This window comes from Coenobita brevimanus, chromosome 110 (assembly GCF_032717465.1).
Source record: "Coenobita brevimanus isolate Jiangsu-jjx chromosome 110, ASM3271746v2, whole genome shotgun sequence".
NCBI classification, from domain to species: domain Eukaryota; kingdom Metazoa; phylum Arthropoda; class Malacostraca; order Decapoda; family Coenobitidae; genus Coenobita; species Coenobita brevimanus.
The window spans coordinates 24,343,594-24,367,473 of record NC_137063.1 but is presented as its reverse complement, the minus strand read 5'-3'; the positions used below and the strand labels follow the sequence as shown (position 1 = coordinate 24,367,473).

General features: G+C 40.9%; 1 protein-coding gene across 1 annotated transcript in view; it reads left to right on the top strand.

The window, feature by feature from the left end:
- The window catches only part of dock (SH2/SH3 adaptor protein dock), a 340,556-nt gene that overhangs the window by 300,446 nt on the left and 16,230 nt on the right, over positions 1-23,880 (top strand). The window contains exon 6 of the mRNA XM_080286156.1: positions 6,755-6,979. Coding sequence (XP_080142282.1) covers positions 6,755-6,979 — 225 coding nt within the window. The remainder of the gene's footprint in view (positions 1-6,754; positions 6,980-23,880) is intronic.

The following is a 23,880-nucleotide window of genomic DNA, read 5'->3' as shown; positions in this document are numbered from 1 at the left end:
GAGGAAGATGCAAGGAAGGAGTTGCTTTGTTGATGAATGAGGTGTGGCAGAGTGGAATGAGAGATCGCAAATGTGTCAGCTCGAGGTGTATATATGTCAAGTTCAAGTTTGAGAAGGTGAAAGTGGCGGTGATTGTAGCATATGCACCATGTGAGGACAAGACTGAGAGAGAGAAAGGCAGGTTTTGGGAGGAGCTGGATGAAGTAGTGGGAGAAATGCCCAGGAATTATAAGGTTATCGTAATGGGTGACTTGAAGGGAAGAGTAGGCACTGGTCCTGAGGATAACATAATAGGTTGTAATAGGAGTACCAGAAGAAAATGGTAATGGGAAGTAACTAAAGGATATGTGTCAGGAAAGGAGGATGTTCATTTGTAACTCGTATTTCAAACACAAAGATGCACATAAGTATACATGGTATAGAGGGAATGGGGATCATGTTGAAGGAAGCCTGATTGATTACGTGCTCGTGGAGGTCGATGATGGGAATGGTTGCTGATACGAGGGCCTTGAGAGGACGATGTGGAGGTTTGTCAGATCATCTGATTGTGGTATGCAAGATCAAGCTGAGAGGAGTGAGCTGGATCAGGAGAGAGAGGAGCAGTCACAGTGAAACACTGAAAGTTAAGATGCTGGCAAATGATTACAAGACCAAAGTAGAGGAGGAGTTAGAATCAGTGATTTGGAATGAAATGGATGTGGATAGCCTGTGGAATATATATAGGGATTGCTTAGTTAGGAATGCTAAAGCAGTGCATGGTGTGGCAAGAGTAAAAACAAAGAAGAAAGGTACGGCATGGTGGGATTATGAGGTTAAGAGAACAGTGAAGGAAAAGAGGAAGAAGTGGCTACAGTGGTTACAGGACAGGGGTTCAGTTGAAATAAGAACTGAATATATTGAGAGCTAGAAGCACGTAAAGAGACTAGTGAAGAGGAAAAAGGAGGTAAATGATGATCTAGGAATAAAAATGAATGCAAACTACTCTCAAAATAGGAAGTTATTCTGGAAAGAGGTGCATAAATGTGGTAGTGAAAGCGGAAAGAAATGTCATGGTGCGAAGGATGTAGGTGGTAGATTATTAACCCATGAGGATGAAGTAAGGACCAGATGGAAGGAATATTTTGAAAGCCTGATGAATGGGAATAGAGAGAGCAGAGTGGCTGTAAACATGATTGGTTTTGGGGGTGTTCAGAGAAGGAATGCAGTGCCAGGAGACATGACACTAGTGCAGGTGAAGAATGCTGTGAAGTGGCTGAAAAATGGGAAAGCAGCTGGGGTTGATGAGATGTATGCAGAGATGCTTAAATGTAGTGGAGGTAGTGGAATGAAGTGCTTGTTGAAGATATGTAAGAAGGCATGGATGAGTGAAACTGTGCCAGCAGAGTGGAAAAAGGCTGTGATTTTACCCCTGTACAAAAATAAAGGTGAGCGAAGTGAGTGCAAGAAATGTTGTGACATAAGTTTATTGAATGTGGTAGGGAAGGTACAATAGGGCCCCCATTTATGCGACAATTTGGTGGACAAACAAGCACACATAAATGGAGAATGCATAAATGGAACCACAGGCCTTATGGGAAAAATGGAGTTTGGTGGACAGACGATCCTCACTTTGGGGGTTAGACTTATTATTACCTATTATATTCACACTCACATGGACATTAATACTCGTCCATTATAAAGAACAATGATTTGTTGAGTGATACTCTTACATTTCCCTTCCCGACTCAGCGGCATAATAGCAGCCAAACGATGTGCAACTCAGACTGTGCGAAAATAAGCAAAATTGTGCGACCAGCAAACAGTCACGAGGTCAATGGAAGGCAAGCCAGGGGCAGACTGAGCAGTATGTTCAAATGGCTGGAGCGATGGAATACCGCCCAACTCTGAAACTGACTCACAAGCGGCGCAGTAGCTAAGTGCAGCCAGCTGGCGGCAACTCCTCTCATCCACTAGTGATGGGCGATACTTTTTTCAGTAATCGATTATTTCAATCACTTTTGTGGTCAGTAATTGATTAGTAATCAATTATTTTCTATTACTTTTACCTTAAAATAGATATTACATGAATATGTTGGTAGAGAAGAAAGTATAAAATTTTATGATCTTTGGTGAATCTCTCTCTCTCTCTCTCTCTCTCAGCCCAGCGCCAGCCAGGCCACCACAGCCTTGCATAAAATGATGGAGTGTATGCATAATTGCTTTACTCCCCGAATTTAGGCCACTATGTGTAGCAGCCGCATAAAATGAGTTAATTTCTTATAAACTGGTAATTATTGATTAACTGATACTCATGATTTTGCCACTCGCATAAATGGAGAAACGCATAAACTGAACACGCATAAATGGGGGCCATACTGTTTATGGAAGAATTATTACAGAGAGAGTATGAGAGATATCAAAAGTCTTAGTGAGTGATGAACAGGGTGGCTTTAGGAGTGGCAGAGGATGTGTGGATCATATATTTGCAGTGAGACAGATAGCAGAAAAGACTTGTGAGAAGGACCATAAAGTGTTTATGTTATTCATGGATCTGGAAAAAGCATATGACAAAGTGGACAGACAAGGATTGTGGAAAGTTTTGGGCATGTACAGTGTAGATGAAAAGCGCTAGGTGCCGTCAGGAGTTTTTAGGATGGTAATGAAGCATGTGTAAGGGTTAATGGGCATCTAAGTGAATGTTTCACGATCGGTGTGGATGTATGACAAGGCTGTGTGATATCCCCATGGTTGTTCAATATATATATGGATGGGGTGATGAGAGAAGTAAAAACATGAGTAATGGTGAGGGGGATGGTGTTGGTAATGAGTGGTGTTGGATGGAATATCTCAAATTTGTTGTATGCTGATGATGCAATACTGCCTACAAATACCAGACAAGAACTTGGTGGCTAGTGCAGAGTTTTCTTGATGTCTGTGAGTGTCGTGCCTTGATAGTAAATGTAGAAAAGAGTAAAGTGATGGTTATTGAGAGAGAAGGTGACTCCCAGTGTGATGTTTCAGTGAATGGAGAGAGACTGGAGTTGGTGAGAAAGTTCAAATACCTGGGTACAGTGATAGAAAAGAGAGAAAAATATGCAAAAGCAGTGGAAAGTAGAGTGACACAAGGAAGAAAAGTAGCTGGTGCAATGAAGGCCTTGATAAGAAACAGAGGCTTGAGTGTTGCAGCTTCACGAGGCATACATGAAGGAGTGTTGGTGCCAACATTAACATGTTAATATGGATGTGAGACTATGGTGTGGCATGAAAATGAAAAGTCAAGAGTAAGGGCAGTGGAGATAGGACTGCTGAGGAATGTATATGGAGTACAGAGGATGGACAGGATATGAAATAATGTGATCCGTGAAAGATGTGGAGTGAGGAAGTCAATGGACATCACAATCAAAGAGAGTGTACTGAGATGGTATGGTCTTGTGGAAAGTATGGATAACAATAGAGTTGTGAGAAAAGTATAGCTGAGCAACTCTGAAGGAGGGAGGAGGTGAGGTAGGCCAAGGAGAAGGTGGAGAGATATGGTGGATGAGTGGTTTGGAAGTCGGTGAGGCCAGGGAATCGACAAGAGATCGAGCTGGCTGGATGAATGTTGTGAGGAGAAGTGCATGATGAGAGATTTGGCGCCCCTTTTTAACATGGCAGCATCTGGATTGACTGTATTGGAAATGTTTTTGTGAAGCCACAGATCGTGGTGAATGTTTGCAGCATATCCGATAGCGCCAGGATTCCGGGGGCTTGAGTGCTGAGTGAATGGAGGTGTGGCCCATTGGATTGGGCAGTTTTGGGCTGTCTGGACATTGCAACTCCTCACCCTGCCCTAGGGTGGGAAAGGAGGTCCGGATGATGATGATGATGATCATACTTCCAACAGCACAGACTTGTAGTAGAATTCAGATACTGTAACACTCAAAACATGATTTATATGGGGTTGTGTCAGGTGGCCGTAGAGGATTACTCACATGTTACTTTAGTCACCCCCTCCCAAGTAAAGTACATATCCGATCATATTTACACACTTGCAGCAGTACAACAACTGGAACAGAATTTGAATAACAGTAACACGTGGCTTATATGGAGTTACTTCTGGTGGTCATGTAGGGTTATTCCCAGATACACAGAAATATTGGTGCTGATTTGGTTAAAGGTATGGTGAAAGAAATACAGTACAGGCACACTATCTAGGGGATCGGCTGAGCACTTCTTTGTGTCTCACAGTTGTATAGCTACAATATCTTTCATAAGGATATATATTTTTTTTTTATGTATGGGAAACTCAGATAAATGGAAATGCTGATTTGGATAAAGGATTTTAGTACAAAAATAGCACTTTGGATAAGTGAAACATCGGACATTGGTTGTTCAGATACTGGGGGTTGCATATTCTACTTTTCTGTGGATTAAGAGAAGGCATTTGAGAGGATGGTAATAAAGTGGGCTATAAGAAGGCTCTGTATTGATGAATGCTCATCATTTGGTACTACTTAAAAAAAGTATATAGTGCAACTAGATCTTATTAGAGTGGGTGGAGAGTTAATTAGAAAATTCATGGTCAGTGTTGGTGTGCATCATTTTTTTTTTTTTTAAATTGCTGTTAAGCCTGGCATTTGAAGCAGTGTAAGTTTAGAAGTGAACTACAATGGAAGCTGTTATAGTATATGCTAATGGTCTGGTTTTGGCCACTGAAAGATTGAAGGAGGCCAGAGAGAAGTGTGAGTTGGGGGGGGATGGGATGGAAACAAAGGAACTGAAAGTTAATGCAGTTACTGGTAAAACAAAGATGATGGTTAGGAGATGAGATGATATGGAACAAGGTGTGGTTGTGACTCTGTGCTGTATGTAAAAAGGGAGTTGGGAGGAATTCTGTTCAGTGTACAACTTGTAATAGATAGATTCACAATGGATCAGAGGTAGACTGCAGGATCTGAGATAATTTCAGTATATATGTTTAGCTATGTAGACTGTAGACAATAGAATGGAAAGTGTCAGTTGGAGAGACTGCCACATGCAATGCATGGAGCAGTTTTGTTATCTGGGAGACAGTCAGATCTGGGAGGAGGAACAGAGGGTGGGTCTGTCGTTAGAATGGGAGTTGAACAAAATAACTCATGGAACTGTTGCCTCTATTGATCGTGAGGGACATTTCCTTTCACATCAGAGGTAATCTCTACAAAATGTGGTGAAAGTCGTTGTTGTTGTTGTTGATCAGTTGTAGTCATGCTTGGCCCAGCAGACCTGTCAGCCGTAGATGAACATCTGCTCATATGGGGTCATCCCATAAGTTTTCTACATCGCTGAAGTTATGCCTGTCTTAATGTGAAATTTGTTGTTTATTGCTGAATATTGTAGGTTATGTTGTGTGGGCCAGTTATGCAAGAGCAGCACATGTCATATGTGTGTCCACCCAATCCAGATTTAAGCTGGTAATTGAGGACAGCTCGGCGATATCCAGAGTCGTTATAGTTAGGTAAACTCACCCAGATCTGTCTAAGGATACATCTGATGGATGGATGTTGGGAGGGGTGCTTGTAGTACAGTGTTCTGATCAGAGTGTGAAATGGGTTTATAGGGACGTTGGAGTGTCTGGAGGCAAATGCATTGGAGTGTCTGGAAGTGAAATGTTGTAGAAGAGGATCTGGTATTGTTTGTGTGATGATTGTTTTACGTCCCTAGTTGCGTTGTGTGGCACTGTCATATAGTGACAGGAGTGTTGTATGTTAGAATAGGCTGCCAATTAGAAGTGTGTGCCCTTCATGTTGAGCTACTCTCTAACAGGAAGGACTTTGTTATCAGATTGTAAATGAGTTGTAGGAGTGGTATCGGTTAAGCCAGTGAGGATTCATAGAGTGTTGTTCTTTATGGTCCTCAAGGTCTTCAGGGTGTTGCAGTTGGTCCTAGATAGGACCAGGACATACAAGGGAAGCATAGGACATCACTGAATGTAGTGGTAGGTTTGACTTGAGCAATCGTAAGCCTGTTATTCTCAACTTATACCTGAAGTCTTGATCTGTAAGAGAAGAGGATACATGTAAATTGGAATGCACAGAAATGAGAATGCTGATATGGATGAGAAGGGTCTCACTGAGTGACAACTGAGAATAATGTCCTGCAAGAGAGATTCGGTATGAGAAATATCAAATACGTGATATAGTTCTGTAGAGTGAGATGGTTAAGACATGATGAGAGGAAGGGAAGAAGATGACTGACTGAACACAGGTGTGAATGTGGAGGGAAGAGTGCCCAGAGACAGACTAAGGAAAATGTGAACTGAGGTCCTGCATGGAAAACTCTGGGTTAGGGGACTGAGCAGGGAAATAGCTAAGACTGCATCACATGGAAAGCTGCCAACAGTTGCTAGGACCTACACATATTAGCATGGTCAGTGGTTCCCTAATTGCAAATATAATTGTAAATGTATTTATCAAGTGGTGTATTGTGTGAACGAAAGATGAAAACCCTGAGCAGTATTGAAATTCTCAAGCTGTTCCTTGACACAGTTGGAATAATTTTTTCAGTCGTATGATTGGCAATCCACTCCTCTTTTACTTCGCCACAATATACCCTACTCTTTCACTACTTTCAATTTGTTTTTTTTCTTTTTTTTTTTGTTACTGCCAGCTGATTTTCCTGGAGAGTTTGCATAAACAAATTGTGAGAAAGTTTACATTAATCCTCCTTGTTATGATACTTTTTTCATTCTTGAATCAGATGATTTTTATGTCCTCATTGGACTGAAGGTGTTGACAGTACCCTACCCATTCCACAGGGCATGCAAGGGATCAGCATAAGCAGTGGTGGTCCTGCTCCATCACCTCCTGCCCCTGCCATGGTACCGCCCCCTCCGGCAGCAGCCTCCAGTGGCCCCGCAGACAAGGGCCACTTCAGCACCCGGGACTGGTACTATGGCCCCATTACCCGAGCACAGTGTGATGATGTCCTCAACCAGCGTGGCCATGATGGAGACTTCCTCATCAGGGATTCAGAAACTAATGTGAGTGTTTCACGGTACTGGAAGTCCTCATCGTAAATTGTGAATACAGTGTGTTCCAGAATACAGGTATACCCCTAGATACGATACCCCGGCTAAGTGATGGGGGTAGAAATACCACCATATCCTACCTAACAGTGGTCAAACCCTGGTTTAATGATGGGCTTAGATTTTTTTTACCAATTTTGATTAATTTTTAGACCTAAATTTTGTGTTTAGGTTGATTTATATACTGTTTTTAGACTTAGATTAATGTGTTTTAGTCATAGGTGGGGTGAACATTGTCATTTGGGGGTACAGTTTACTAAGTTTGATTTTTTTCCAGACTTATATTTGACGGTTTTCATATTTTATTTTTGGGTTTAGGTGAGGTATAAACTGCTTTTAGGTGTAGTTTACTTGTTTTAAAGCTATTTTGGAGCTTAGGTGAGCTAGAAACTTGTTTTTGGACTCATGTGAGTGGGTTTAGGACTTGGTTGGGGAGGAAACCTAAGGCTGAAAAATGCATCCCTATTCTTTACATGTTACATCTACCCCGAGATACAATACCCTGCCTAGCGATGGGTTTTCACCTAACCAATTGCATCATTAATCCGGGGTATACCTGTACCACATCCTCATAACTTTTTTTCTTACATTTTGTCCTGTAAATTAGGAAACTGTCCTCATAACTTTTTTCATACATATTGTTCTATAAATTAGGGAAAACTGTCAGTTCAGCATTTATAGTTAACTGTGGAACTTTAACCCCTAAAACGCGGATCGTCGCATTTGCGACGGTTGGCCCATAGGACAGAACGGCGGATCGTCGCGTTTGCGATTTGAGTTAATTTTGAATAACCGCGGGCAAGCAGGCTCCAGCTGGTATTGTCTATCAGTACCGCCACCCGTGAGCTACGTTTAGCACACTTGACCTTTGTACTACTGACCTCGGTTGTTGCCAAGTATCATTTTTTTTACCCACCCACGCACCGATGCGTGGCCCTCCCTCGTCGTGCGATATGGCAACGCGCGGACGGCTCATACGTGTCAATCTGCGCCGTCATCTCGCAAGCACTTTCTGCTATTGGGAAACGCTTGTTTCCCCAGTTGTCACACTGATTTTTTCGCGCGGTTTCCCCTGATTAGCGTCAGTCCACGCGAATCTTCCACGGTGACACCATGTCAAATTCAAGCTCTTCCGAGTCTGTGCCTTCCAGCCCTCCGAAAAAGGGTTTTGTGACCTCAACCCCCTTCAAAACCTTACCAGGAACTACTAAGGGACTGAGTGACTCTGCAATAGCCAGTGAACTATTGAAAGCTTCGATGGATTATGGGAGTGACGTCGGTGTGTGGTCAAGCCTGGCAGAGTCTGACACGCAATCAAGTGCTGAGTCTGGGCCAGAAGTGACTGTTTCAGTGCCAGAAGTGTGTCAGTGCCAAGCACCTCAACAGGGAAGGCTCCTGTGAAAAGGGGCCTGGAATATGGGAAGGAGGCAAAGAGAAAAAGGAGTGGTGACCCAAGCTCACTGCCATTGTCCCCTACGCCACGTCACACCACCGCCAGCCCGCCACGCACTCCCAGCCCCATTCTCTCGTCCTCCTCTTCTGCTGCCCTGTCTCCTGAGTCTTCTGAGTCGCCTTCACCACCTCGAAAGGGAAGTAGACGTTCTACTTTACGTAGTAGAGGTTTTCATAGGCCCAGTGTTCGTGTTGGTAGAGCTAGAACTTTGTCCCCTAGTGTAAGGCTAGCTCGTAAGGAAACTCGCACTAGGCAACTCGGCAGTCACGCCACCGCGAGTGACCTTGAACCCTCTGATAATGTCCCCACCACCACCACCACTACACCAACACGACCTAGGACAGCCTCTGCCTCACGCACTGTCTCACCGCCTGCCTCACCCACTCCCACACGACCTGCCTCACCCCCCGCCGCCCCCAGCACCTCCCAGCCTAGGCAGGGCACTCTTGATGCCTTCGTGTGGTCAGAGGGCTCAGATTTTGTGCCGGAGGATCTGCCCTTTGATGACAGTGGGTGTGGAGTTCAGGCTGACTTCCCTGTCGACGAGGATGGTGAATGCTTGGACTACCTGTTGGCCTTCCTTGACAACGAGGTAATGGAGCAGATTTGTACCGAGACAAACAGGTACGAGGGGCAATCTGCTGCAGTTCGCGAAGGAGAAGGTGAGGCGGCCACGCCATCCACGTCGCGGATGGCAGCATGGGTGCCTCTAACAATCAGGGAACTTTTTGTATTTATTGGGTTGATGTTATTGATGCCCCACAATTGGAAACATAAGCTGGAGGAATACTGGAGTTCAGACGATCTTTGCCCAACACCAATTTTCAATAAATACATGAGCCGCGATCGTTTTAGGCAGCTCATGACTTACCATCACTTCGCGAACAATGATGAGCCTTCCCGAACTGACCCATTATGGAAAGTGAGGGGAATCCTGAACTTGATCAAGGATAAGTTTACGAGGTTCCTGCGCCCTTTAAAGAAAGTGGTGATTGACGAGTCCTTGGTTTTGTTCAGGGGCTGTCTTCGGTTTGTGCAGTACATTCCAAGCAAACGGCACCGCTTTGGAATCAAGTTTTTCGTGCTGTGCGACTGCAAGACGGGGTTCATCTTAGACTTCATGATTTACACCGCCAGCAATGTCGATTTGGACAAGACTGACCCCCTTGGATTCTCTGGTTCTGTGGTGAAAGTGCTTTTGGAAAAGTACTTTGGCGAGAATCATGTCCTGTATACGGACAATTACTATACAGCTCCTAAACTCGCCAAGTACCTTTCTGAACACGGCGTCGGATCCTGTGGCACTGTCAGGAGCAATAGGGCACACTACCCTGCCTTCTCCGAGGCTGAAAAGTCAAAGCGGGGAGACATGCACCTGAAGAAATCTGACAAGATGCTTGCGATCAGGTGGCATGATAAGAGAGTCGTGAATGTGCTCACCACAGTACACAAGGGGGAAATGCTGGCCACAGGGAAGGTCGACAGAAGGACTGGCGAGCCTGTGATGAAGCCTGATGCTGTCATTGACTACAACGTCAATATGCGGCTGGAGGACAAGTCTGACATGATGATCGGAGAGATAGACTGCCTGAGGAAGAATCGTCGTTGGTACAGGAAGGTGTTCTTGCACTTGATTGATATGTGCATGCTGAACGCCTTCATCCTGTATAAAATCAAGAACAGGAAGCCAGCAAACTACTCTCTCCGAAGATTTTCTAAGACTTGTGTCTACCAGCTGCTTCAGCGTTATGGCCAGGTACTTGCAACAGGTCCCAAATGCCACCCTCAGACACCTCCAGACCGCCTACAGTGTCAGGCCTGCCTTCAGCGACACCGCCTGGAGCCACTGCCTGCCACTGCCAAGAGGGGAAAAGCACTGAGGAGGTGTCATGTGTGCAGCCACACTACCAGGCAGGACAGAACCTTTAGGCGCACCTCCTTGCAGTGCAAAGAGTGCAAAGTTCCCCTCTGTGCTTACCCGTGTTTCTTTGACTACCACAGCCTGACTAGATTTTGAAAATAAGGGTAAGATTCTTTGAAATAATACTGAGAGTGACAGTGATACTAGTGTTTAGTTTTCTTTTACGTACTGACAGTGACAGCCTGATGAGTGTAAATTAGTGTATGTACTTGTAAAAACACTGACAGTGACAGTGTTTTTTGGTGTAAATAATTGTACATAGTAATAATATACGTATTGCGAGTGACAGTCACTCCAGTGTAAGAAGATGAAAGCATATGTTCCTATTCTATGTTCTGACAGTGACAGTTTTTTGTGTAGAAAAGATTATTTTTATAACAATGGACAGTGACACTGATGAATAAGGCAAAAAACGGACAGCTACAGTGAAAGTGAGCGATAGAAATGAAGTGCGAGTGGCCGACCGGAGCGAGAATAAAGTGCCTGCCGTAAGGCTGAATAAACTCGCGCCGCGGTGGTCTTCCTCAGTCCCGATCCACAATACTGGCAGTGACAGTGATTTTTATGGCCGTAATAGTGACAAGCGAACGTTTGCGAAGTACTATGATGGAAAATAATGTAGTATACGTGTTTTTAGCCGTGAAAAGGCAAATGTGACAATAGTGACGGGAAGATCGCCGCCGCGCTGCATGTCGGCCGTGCACTCCGTTCATTTTAGCCTTATTTTCAGTGCTTATTGTACAAATACGGATTCCAAACAACCTGTACATTGTTGTATAAAGTGTACTTTGACAGATTGAGGCTGTGGTAGAAAGAAAACCGGGTTTCTGGAGGTGTGAAAGTGAAGACTTTGTTACCCAACTTTGCAAGTCTTCACAAGTCCTTTGGTAGTCCACGAAGGCTCAACATGTGTCTCAGGAGAAAGCTGAATGTAAGTACCATATGCCATAAAAATTTTAATGCTCTAGGGTTAATCTCTGATTTTTGGCAAATATTTTCCCACAGGTACTCAGACCCCGCTACAACCCCGCCACAGCGGGGGGAACGGCCGTACACAGCTGCGTTTTAGGGGTTAATAGGCATTTTTTTTTCTATCTAGTGCACTATAACTTAAAAACCAAATAATTATAACAGGCAACATGTAAGAAGGACTTACTGTATTGTACAGATTGCCTCCTCAACTAGTAATTTATTAATGTAAGGATTTGCTTATGCAGTAAATCCTCATGATAAGATTTGTGTGCGTGTGTGTGTGTGTGTGTGTGTGTGTGTGTGTGTGTGTGTGTGTGTGTGTGTGTGTGTGTGTGTGTGTATTTACTTAGTTGTATTTACCTAGTTGTGATATACACAAAATGAATTACGCTCGTGGGGTCCTGTCTCTGTTTCTCAGTAAGTCAGATTTTGCTTTGAATGCATTTAGGTTTTTAGACTGGACGATCTCTTTGTCCAGGCTATTCCACAGGTCTGTGCATCTATATGGAAAACATATTTCTTGATATCCTTCGACCAACCTGGCTTTTTCAGTTTCATTCCATGTCCTCTTGTTACTCTTCCATCCCTTGTCAGTTTTATCTACTCCCATCATGGCCCTGAACACTGCAATCATGTTGCCCCTCTCTCTCCTATCTTCCAAGGAAGGCAGCTCCAGGTTTCCAGCTTCTCTCTGTACGACATCTGCCAGGCTAGGGACCATCTTGGTTGCTGTTCTTTGTACTCTCTCGATCTTGTTTATATCTTTCTTTTTTGTGGGTACCACACTACTGCAGCATATTCAAAGCTGGGGTGGATCATGGCCACTATCAATTTTTTCATCATCTCCTCATGCATGTAATGAAATGCTACTCTTATGTTAGTCAAGAGATTATACGTTTCTGTAACTGTCTTGTTAACCCTTAAACCGCGGGCTTGTTTTGCTTTGACTTGCGGCTCCCGCGGGCATATTCACGCTCCGACAGACTCTCTAAAAATGTTTGCCAAAAATCAGTTATTAGTCCTAGAATATTAAAATCACATATGCTTATGGCACATACCTTCAGCTTTCTCCTGGGGTGTTTGTTGAGCCTTCGTCAAGTACCGTAGGACTTGTGGAGACCTCTGAAGTTGGGTAACGAAGTCTCCACTTTACACTTCCCGACAACTCGTAATATGATTACCACAGCCTGATATTATCACTAGAAACACTATTCTATGATTCTCAAATAGTTTGGAATCCATACTCCCAAAAAAAAACACTGTGAAAGCAATGAAAATTACAAGGGCGTATGACCATCCCACTTCCGATCGTTCGCCGCTGGTGTTGTCATTTATTATTCATAAAAACACTCACAGTTTATATTTCTATTACTATATAACACTTATATATATCTACAGTCTTTATCCATAAGTTTCCTTCAGTAATAGTAGTTTATTGTCACTGTAGGGATTCAATTTCTTTCAGTAAAATACGTAGCATTCACTTTCTCGTCCTGTATACTAGCATTGAGAGTGAATGAAACTTTCACTTTCATTACTCCTAGTATATATACTTGTATTCTTATAATACTACTCATTTACATTTACGTTCTCTATTTTATTTACATTATTTACATTTCTATTTTATTTACACTGTGTTATGCACTGTCATATGAAGTAACTTATAAAACTATTTTCCACTGTTCACTTATATTTACATTCATTGCTTTCACTTGCTGTTTACACATTATTTATAATTCCACTTGCACTGTTTTACTCAATAGAAAGATCGTAGTCACTCTCTATCAATTGTCAGCCCTTTACCTCTTTCCACATGAGGTTTAGTAGGGGGTAAAGGTCACAGGGCCCTTTGCATGGGGCTAAAAAGCGGCGGAAATTAGCAGGAGCGAATCCGACGTACTTTCACTTTGAAAGACGACAGTGAACTGATAGTGGTGGCCTCCTGCCGCCTGGCTAGGGTGAGTGCAATACTGCCAACTTCAGCCTTGTGAGACCTGCTAATATATAGCAATGAAATGATTAGCAGGAAACCAAGACTATCTATCTATCTATCTATTGCCAGACGCCATAATCCCGTAAGGGGTGGCCATCTGACTTTGAGTTATTTGTTTTACTGGGAGGGGCACTAACCCTCCACCAACCCACCTGTTGACACATAGGAAGCACTTATGGTTTGGTTATATGGTTACCACCCAGCATTGTAAATGGTTTCCTAGCTTACAGGAAACCATTAGGTTTGTCACTCAATGTAAAGCCACCTGTGAAAGAAAGAAAAGCAATAAGAAGTGACAGGAAAGATGGGAGAAATAGGAAGAGAGGAGGGCAGGCACAGAAAAAGAATGATAAAAGCTAAGGAAGGAGTAGGCAGCACTACATCAAGTGAGTGGAAACCAAGACAATACATAATAAATTAGGTACCGTAAAACGCCATAACTTCGGACATTTTTTATGTGTTTTAATGAATAACTCCTTGTAGAATGGTGCAATTTTATTCCTGTTGGTGTCATGTGGTAGCCAGGGAGAGTACCTACTAAATCCATATATTTAAAAAAATTAGCCAAGCTAAACTTGTGCTTTTTTTTTTTCATTTTCAAGTGTCCGAAGTTAGGAACAAATTTTCTAACTTCGGACAGCTCTTCCAAACTTCGGACATCCATGTATTTTCCCTTTAAACATGAGAATGGTTAATGGGATCTATCTCTGGACACACTGGCCAAACTTCGGACACTTGAGAAGTTTTTAAAAAATGTAAAAAAAAATATTGGGCACTCGTGACCAGAGTTATACATACAGTATATATAGAGAAGTATCCCAAAATATCTTCTTTTAGGAGCTCGTAATTTCGTATCACAGTAAATTGCATCATATCACATTGTAGTGAGGTATTCTGGCCGTAAATAGAACTAAGAACTATTCACGAACTTTTTGAGATGAAAAAATAAAATAAAAATGCACTGCATATACCCAAAACTGTAAGAGGAACTGTCCTCATTTTCCTAAACAAAACTTCACTTAATTATCAAGTATCTACCTCATTGACTCAACAAATGCATACCGAAATAACATAATATGATGTTGAACATTTCTTACAGGTTCTAAAGACACACACACACACACACACACACACACACACACACACACACACACACACACACACACACACACACACACACACACACAAATCAACAGACACACGCACACACTGGCACATGTTATGAAGGCACCATGGAACATATTAACTGTAGTACATCAGTACAAAAAACTATTCCTTAACTACCGGTATAAAATACTGTAACTAAATATATAGTATCACTTTTTTCTTTAAAATAAACCTCATTACTGGTTAAGGCACCTTATTGGCAATAACTTTGGTACTGGTAGTACTGACTATGGTATCTTACAGATCTATATCAAAATTATTATCATTACTTAGGCCAAAGGTTCACATCTACATCAAAAATCATCCTTTGCTTTCGGTCAAGTGTTGGTTCTGGTAACACCTTCAGTATATCCTCTTTGTCTATGTTACTGCTGTCATCAACCATTGGGTATACAAATGTGTGAGGTGTACCCTGAACGTGTTTGAGAAACCTGACATGTATTTCTGGTTTTACCTTAACAATGATAGCAATATAATGCCTATATCTGTCTTTGGTATCAAAGGGAACCCTCACAACTACCCAGTCTGAGGGAACAACTTTATCCCCAATAATCTGGGTAGAGGTGACTGTCAGGGGAGATGCTTGTGCTTCATGGTTGGGTGCAGATGTGGAAGTGGAAGGCTGTGCTGCTATCTCTGCTGTATCCTCTTGTGGCTGCAGTGGCTGGGGTTGTGGATCATCAACTTCACACTCTTCATGCTGGCTCTCTGTTTCATTTTGTAGTGCCCTTGTAGTAATACTCATGCCCGGTGACACATTCAACCTTTTCTTTCGCCTTGGTTTCGCTATAGCTGGACTTGAGCTTGACTGACTGGTTCCATGCCTCATGTCCTTCAACAATTCCAACACTGAGCCGTCTAAGGCAGTACTGGTAGATGGTCCTGGTGTACCAGTATCAGCTGTATCTTGGATTGAATCTTCTGGAAGTCTTGAGATGGATTTCTGTGGATCAAGAGGATAAATGCCACACTTCCTAAACCCACTACGTAGGTTGTCAGCAATGGTCCCTTTAACTTTATCCACCAGTTCGGTCAGTAGTGCTGGGAAGCAGTCTCTAGGTAATGAAGCACTCAGCCTACCAACAGTAGTTTTCTTGAAGTTCTCGAGGATCTTATGCCAGTGCACTTTTAGAGGCCGGAACACAGCAACATCGAGAGGTTGTGTCACGTGCGTGGAGTTAGGTGGTAAGAGAAGAAAGGAGATATTATGTTTCTCACATGACTCAATAATACTGGGTGATACATGGCTTGCCAAGTTGTCTCCTATAATGACAACTCTACCTGTCTTGCGTTTAGCATAGGGGAGGATAATTTTGTGGAACCAGTCATCGAATGAACACGAGTCGAACCATCCACTGGGGGACCTATTGTATAGTGTTCCAGGAGGGCCCCCTTCAGTCCAGGTATCGTAAAGATGGATAGCTTTATACACCACATATTGAGGAAGTAACACACCAGATGCAGTTCCAGAGAACATAATAGATATTGAGGATTTTGTTGAGTTCATGATTCTCTCTGGATATTTAGTGCCCCGCCTCACTATGACTTTCTTTTTACCTGGATCATCAGTAAGATTGGTCTCATCAAAATTTAGTATGTTCTCTGGAGGCACACCTTCTAGTGATTTTTTCAGGTTACTGTAGAACTCGGCTAGCATGGCTCTTGTCACTCTGGCTCTGTCAGTCTTTATATTCTGGGACAATCGTCTACTAAGGGTTTGTTTGTGGCGCTTGAAGAAGGAATGGGCCCATTTAACACCAGGTACATTGTTACTGAATCGTGACACAACAACCCCTCGTTTGTCTAAATATGCTTTCACTAACATCCTCAAGTCCAAATTGTCGAGTGGGAATCCCCATTCTGCCAATGTGAGGATTCTCTGACACACCAGTAACTCTTCATCATGGCTCAATGAAGTATTACGTCCCACTTGTTTGCAATGTTTTTGTATCAGGTAATCATGTAATGTGCTCTTTTTTAATTTATATTTTTCAGCTGCTTTGCGCACACTCATGTTCTTGTTATTTATGTCATCTTTAGCCTTTTCCATGGCACTTTTGGACACTACTTGTGTAGGCTCTTTTCCTCTTTATGGGAGATTTCGCTTTTTTAGCCATGTTTTTCTGTTTATATAATTAGCATCACTTTACCATTAATATTATTGTCTGTCCGAAGTTTGGACTTTATTTGGCTCAAATAATTTGTCTGTCCGAAGTTAGGAATTTTTTCTGCAAAATAAAGAAGTATTCATTAAAGCAGGCATAGCAAGATTATCCATGCATATATTTTGAAACAGTTTACTTCCCAGTACTTACAGCACTTTTCTACATATAATCGTACTGTTCACTTTTTTACAATTGAAACTGTTTGTTCTGTGTGAACAAAGTTTTGCAGGGTAAGAAAATTCAGTTATTTTTTCCAATGGATTCACGAATTTTTTTCACCCACACATATTCAAGCTAGTTTAATAGGATTAATACATAATAGTCTTAGAGGATTACCCTACCTACCCACATCATTATTTTTTGCAAATATCGCACTCTCTTCCAATAAACTTGAATTATTACATTTTTTTGCGAAATGTCCGAAGTTTGGACGCCGTCCGAAGTTATGGCATTTTACGGTAGTTCCAGGTGAATGTAAATATCACTTAGGCATCTCCCTTCCCTCCTTATATGTATATTTATTACGAAAATAGATTATACGGCATATTTCAAGGGGAAATAAACAGTGAAATTTAGCGAACGAGTGCACGTGAGGTGTTGTCAGGTGATAATTAGCCAATTCCAGGTGTATGGCACTCTCACATACCTTACTTCTTTTTTGTATATATTATTTGGTATAAGAATAGGGCATAGGGCTTATTTCAATGGATGAAATCAGTGGAAAATTCCAGGGAAGATTTACTTAGTGTAGAATACAGTGTGGTTGCCTTCAATAATTAGGTAGTTCCAGGTGAATATATCACTTAGGCTTCTCCCTTCCTCTCTTATATATATTTTTATTACGAAAATAGATTATACGGCATATTTCAAGGGGAAATAAACAGCAAAAATTAGTGAACGAGTACACGTGAGGTGTTGTCAGGTGATAATTAGCCAGTTCTAGGTGTATGGTACTCTCACTTACCTTATTTCTTTCTTGTATATATTATTTGGTATAAGAATAGGGCATAGGGCTTATTTCAATGGATGAAATCAGTAAAAAATTCCAGGGAAGATTTACTTAGCGTAGCACTGCCAGGCAGGCGAGAGGATAGGGTAATGGAGGGGAGGTAGGGAGGGCAGTCAAGAACGGGGAGAAATGGCTAAATTGTCAACAATAGATGGGAGTACAGATGAGATTTGGAGTGCTGACTAGTGTTGGACATTGGCAGTACTGATAGATGATACAAGCCACCACTTGAAAGCCTGGGCGAATTCAAAATAACAGAATCACAAAAGTGACGCCCCGCTGTATGATCCCTTGCTCCCAAGCGTCACGAAAGTGACGCCCCACGGTTAAGGGGTTAATGTGTTTTTCAGGTGACAAAGTATCCTGGACCAGCGCTTCCAAATCTTTTTCGTCTCTTGCTTTTGTGATTGTTTCATTACCCATCAGATAAATCAGTAATGGCCTTTTGGTGTGTGTGTTCTTACCTAATTGTTCTTACCTAATTGTATCTTTACAGGAATGAGTCAAGCTCGTACTGTCCCGTGTCTTAAACCATATTTATCGAACATATCCTTAAATTTGTGAATTGTTTTGGCACACAGTATTTCATTCGGTAGTGCATTCCATTGATCAATTGCTCTGTTTGGGAAACTGAATTTCCTTACGTCTTTATCACCTCTCTTCTTATGCAGTTTTTTGCAGTGTCCTCTTGCTGATGCTTCTCCATATGTTAAGTAATCATTTATGTCTATTTTCTCCTTTCCTGATATGCATTTATATAGCATTATCATGTCACCTCAATTCCTTCTCTCCTGTAGTGTTGGTAGATTCAGTTTATTTAGTCTTTCTTCGTAGCTTAGGTCCCTTAAGCTTGGTATCCATCTTGTAGCGGCCCTTTGAACTTTTTCAATCTTGTCTATATGCTTTTTGAGATGAGGACTCCAGACTACTGATGCATATTCCAGGGTTGGTCTAATGAATGATGTTATTATCCTTCTTAGCATGTCTTCATTTATGTATGTGAATGCTATTCTCATATTTGCAAGCAGTGTATACATGTTCCGTACCTTCTCGCTGATGTGGTCAGCCGGAGATAGTCTGTTATTGATAATCACACCTAGATCTTTCTCTCTTTCTGATGTGTATAGGGTTTTATTTCCTAACTTATAATCCCAATCAGGTCTTTTTCCACTTTTACCAAACTTGATTACATGACACTTGTCCACATTGAATTCCATTTGCCATGTACTACTCCATTCATGAAGTTTATTTAATTCTTCTTGTAACTCTTTACAAGAGTCTGTGTTAGTAATTCTCCTTTGTATTTTTGCATCATCTGCAAACATATTCAGATAGCTCTCATTTCCAGTGTTACTGTCTATATCATTTATATACACTAAAAACATGATTGGTGCCAGCACTGAACCCTGTGGTACTCCACTAGTCACTTCTTTCCATGATGAGTAGTTTCCTCTTAGTACTGTCCTCATTTCTCTTTTTATGAGAAAGTCTTGCATCCAACAAAACAGTTTGCCTCGAATTCCTCCTTGATGGTACAGTTTCCATAAAAGTCTTTGGTGTGGTACTGTGTCAAAAGCTTTCATGAAATCTAAATAGATACTGTCCACCCATCCTTCTCTTTCCTGTATTGTGTTTGTTACTCTGTCATAGTAGCTCAACAGATTAGTAACACATGATTTTCCTTTTCTGAAACCAAACTGTCTTTCTGTTATCATACTGTGTTCTTCTAGATGGTTTACCCAAGCTTTTCTTATAAGTTTTTCTAATACCTTGCTTACAACACTGGTCAGTGATACTGGTCGGTAGTTGAGTGGATTTTGTCTATTTCCTTTCTTGAATAAGGGGACAATATTTGCTTTTTTCCAAATATCAGGTAGTTTACTCAAGGATTTCTTGAAAATTAAAAATAATGGTTTACTTAACTCCTTTGCACATTCTCGTAATACCCAACATGAAATTTCATCAGGACCACTTGCTTTTTCTCTGTCTAATCTACTTAACTCCTCCTGTATTACTTTTTCTGCTATTTGTATATCTGGTAGTATGTGTGGACATGCGTGTTCCACATAGTCCCTCTCAAAATTTTTTTCTTCTGTAAAACTGATTGGAAATTCTTATTTTGTGCTTCACAAATATCTTTCTTTTGTGTATAAGTGATTCCCTCGTCCGTAATGGATTGTATTATATCTTTTACTTTAGTTTTGCTTCTGATATAGCTGTAAAACAGCTTTGGTTGATCACTACTTTTATTTATTATATCCTCCTCAAACTGTTTTTGGGCTTCCCTCCTTATTCTTGTATAGTCGTTTCTTGCCTGTTTGTAATTATTGTACGCCCTTTCACTATTGAGTCTTCTGTATCTATTCCACAACAAATCTCTTCTTTCTTTTGATTTTTTACATTCTGTATTGAACCATTTCTGTATTTTCTTATCTGCATCTTTGTGCTGTGGGATGTACTTCTGGACTCCTATTTCATAAAATTCACAAAATTTTTTATATACAGCATTTAAGTCTTGTCCTCTAAGCTCATTTTCCCAATCAACTTCTAAGAAATACTTCTTTAGGTCTTGATAATTTCCCTTTTTATAGTTTAGGCTCTTTTTGTAAATATCATTGCTGTTTACTATGTCATATGCTATCCTGAAGTTATAATTTAGTACTGCATGATCGCTTTTGCCAAGTGGAGGGTGATATATTAAACTGTCAATATCATTTTCTTGCCTTGTAAATATTAGATCTAGCACTGAAGGCACATCAAGTCCTGTTTTCCTGGTGGTTTCCCTCACATGTTGCGTTAAGAAAAACTCTTGTACGAGATCCAGGAGCTTTTGGTCCCAACAGCTTTCTTGGCTATTTATATCTAGAGTATTCCAATTTATATTTGTATTGAAGTCCCCAGTTAGTATAATTCTTTCCGATTTCTCTTCCATTTTATATAGCAATGATCTTACACTCTGAATTGTACTCTCTGCCAGGTCCTCATATTCATCTCTTTCCCATGTGTTTCATCTGGGTGGCATGTACAAATTGGCTACAATTACTTTACCTTCAGATGTGTCGATCTCTACTGCAATCAGTTCTACTTGTGATGGTATATCTAGTTTTATTTCCTTGACTTTTAGATTTTTCTTAGTTAATATTATAATTCCTCCTCCTTTTTTTAAATTTCTGTCTCTTCTCCATATATTGTATTCCTCTAAGTTTAGTATGTCATTTGATATCCTTGGTATTAATTTTGTTTCAGTTAGGCATATTATTTGTAGTTCATTTTCTCTGACATAATCATTCATCTCTAGTAATTTAGATACCATTCCATCCACATTTGAGTACATCAACTTTATCATCTTGTTTATATACTTGTCATGACATGGTTCTACTACCTTCCTCCTTTTTCTTCCATCCTGTTTGTGTACCACTTTCGTACCTGCAATCCTATTACTTTGTTAAAAAAAATTCTTCTTCTCCTCTTCTGATCTTCCCTCATTTTTTGTTTTTGTTTCCTCCCTTTTCTCTTTCAATAATTCCAGTTCCTCTTGTGTTAGGCATCTTTTTATCCATACATTTTTGAACTCCTCTTTTTCCTTAAGATTCTTTGCATTTTTTAGTATCTCTTCCACAGTGTTTACACTCTGGAAAGTCACCTTTAGAGGTCTTGTTTTGCTTTTCTCGTATTTCCCTAACCTTTTGTGTTCCTCTATGTCTTTACTACAGATTTCCTCTGATACTTCTTTCAGTAAGCTCATTACATTTGCCATCTCCTTTTTGTCTCTTGTTATCTTGTTTTTAACTTCTTCCTCTTGTATACCAGTGATTACTATTAATTTGTTTATCTCTACTGAATCTCTGACTAACTTTGGATTGTTTTGGATTATTCTTTTCACCTCCTTTTTAATGCTTTTTTCCTCCACCCTTGTTTCTAAGTCTTTCTTTACTTTCAGCATTTCAGCATATGTGGTTTCTACATCATTTTTGTAGCTTTGCACAGCTTCATTCACTTGTGTTATCTTCTCCTCAATATCACTGCACTGGTCAATAAGACTGCTAACTTGCCTAATTGTCTCTGTGTCATTTTTGAACTCTTCCATAACACTCTCGTGATTGACTACTGTACTTGCCATTTTACTCATTTTCTTCCTAAGTGTACTCAATTCCACTGTTAGTTCACTGATGGTTGTGTCTTTCTTATTTGCCTCCCTTCCTAGTTTTTCTATTTCTTCCTTTTGCAAATGCATCTGCTTCTTTATTTCATCAATTTCATTTTTGAAAGCCATTTCTAGTTTGTTTACACGTTCAACCAGTCTATTGTGAGTCTCTACTTCAACCAGTTCTTGGTAGAAATCATCATTTTGTTTTTTACCTTTATCCCTTTTCTTTTCCAAATTTGTTTCACTGAAGTATGTATCCATTTTGCAATACTTAAAGTGCAAAGCATGTACTTACAATCTCCGTGTTGTTGTAGTCTAAACAAACCTCAGAGATGACTCAGCGTATTCTTTTGTCTTGGTTCTATTTCCTGTTTGAACAAGTCTTGTTTAAACTTATTATTATTTTTTCCTTTTAATAATGAACAGTCATTTAGTCTAACCTGGTACTGAGCTTGACTCATACAAAGATACTATTTAGGTAATGCCACTGGCCGTGATGATTTGATACGGAGCGCCGGTGTCGCACGTCCGCCTAGATTGAATCCCTCAGTGTGTGTGTGTGTGTGTGTGTGTGTGTTTATTTACCTAGTTGTGATACACAGGAAATGAGCTACGCTCATGGGGTCCCATCTCTGTTTCTCAATAAGTTAATTTGGCTTTAAACTCGTTTAAGTTTTTAGACTGGACAATCTCTTTGTCCAGGCTATTCCACAGGTCTAAACATCTATAAGGAAAACTATATTTCTTGATATCCTTCAAGCAGCTTGGTTTCTTCAGTTTCATTCTGTGTCCTCTTGTTACTCTCTTATCCCATAAAAACAGATCTTCTTTGTCAGTTTTATCTACTCCCACTATGGTCTGGAACACTGCAATCATGTCTTCTCTCTTTCTCCTTTCTTCTAAGGAAGGCAAATCCAGCTTTTCCAGCCTCTCTCTGTACGACAGATCTTCCAGACTGGGGACCATTTTGTTTGCTGTTCTTTGTATTCTCTCAATCTTGTTTATATTTTTCTTTTTGTGTAGGGACCACACTACTGCTGCATATTCTAACCTGGGGCGAATCATGGCCACTATCAATTTTTTCATCATCTCCTCATCCATATAATGAAATGCTACTCTTATATTAGTCAGGAGTTTATACATCTCTCTGATTGCCTTGTTAATGTGTTTATCAGGTGACAAACTGTCCTGGACCAGCACTCCCAAATCTTTCTCTTCTCTCGCTTTTGTGATTGGTTCATTACCCATCAAATAATTCAATGATGGCCTCTTGGTACGTTTACCCATTTCCAATATTTTCCATTTCTTTGCATTAAATTTCATTTCCCAAATCCGGCTCCAATCATGTATCCTATCCAGATCCTCCTGCAGCATTTTACAATCCTCCTCAACCTCTTCCTTCCTCAAGGTCTTTGCATCATCAGCAAACAGACTTGCGTAACTGTTCACTCCATCTACCATATCATTTACATAAATCAGGATCATTACTGGCGCCAACACCGAGCCCTGTGGGACTCCACTTGTTTCTTTCCTCCATCCAGACATCCTATCCTTTATTACTGTCCTCATTTGTCTCTCTCTCAAAAAGTCTCTCATCCATTCCAGGAGGTTCCCCTTCAGTCCTCCGATATGCTCTAGTTTCCACATTAGTCTCTTATGAGGTACCTTGTCGAAGGCCTTCTCCAAATCTAAATACACACAGTCCACCCAACCATCTCTCTCCTGTAGTACGTCAGTCGCTCTTGAGTAAAAACTCAACAAGTTGGAAACACATGACCTTCCACTTCTAAATCCAGACTGACTATCAGCCAAAATATTCATCTCTTCCAGATAATTTATCCATCTATCTTTCAGAATTCTTTCGCACAATTTTGCGACCATGCTGGTTAGGGACACTGGTCTATAATTCAGGGGTTCTTCCCTGTTTCCCCCCTTATAAATTGGTACCACATTTGCCCTCTTCCGTTCTTGAGGCACATTCCCCTCTTCCAGAGAACACACAGTTAAACTGTGAATCTTATCCGCCAAT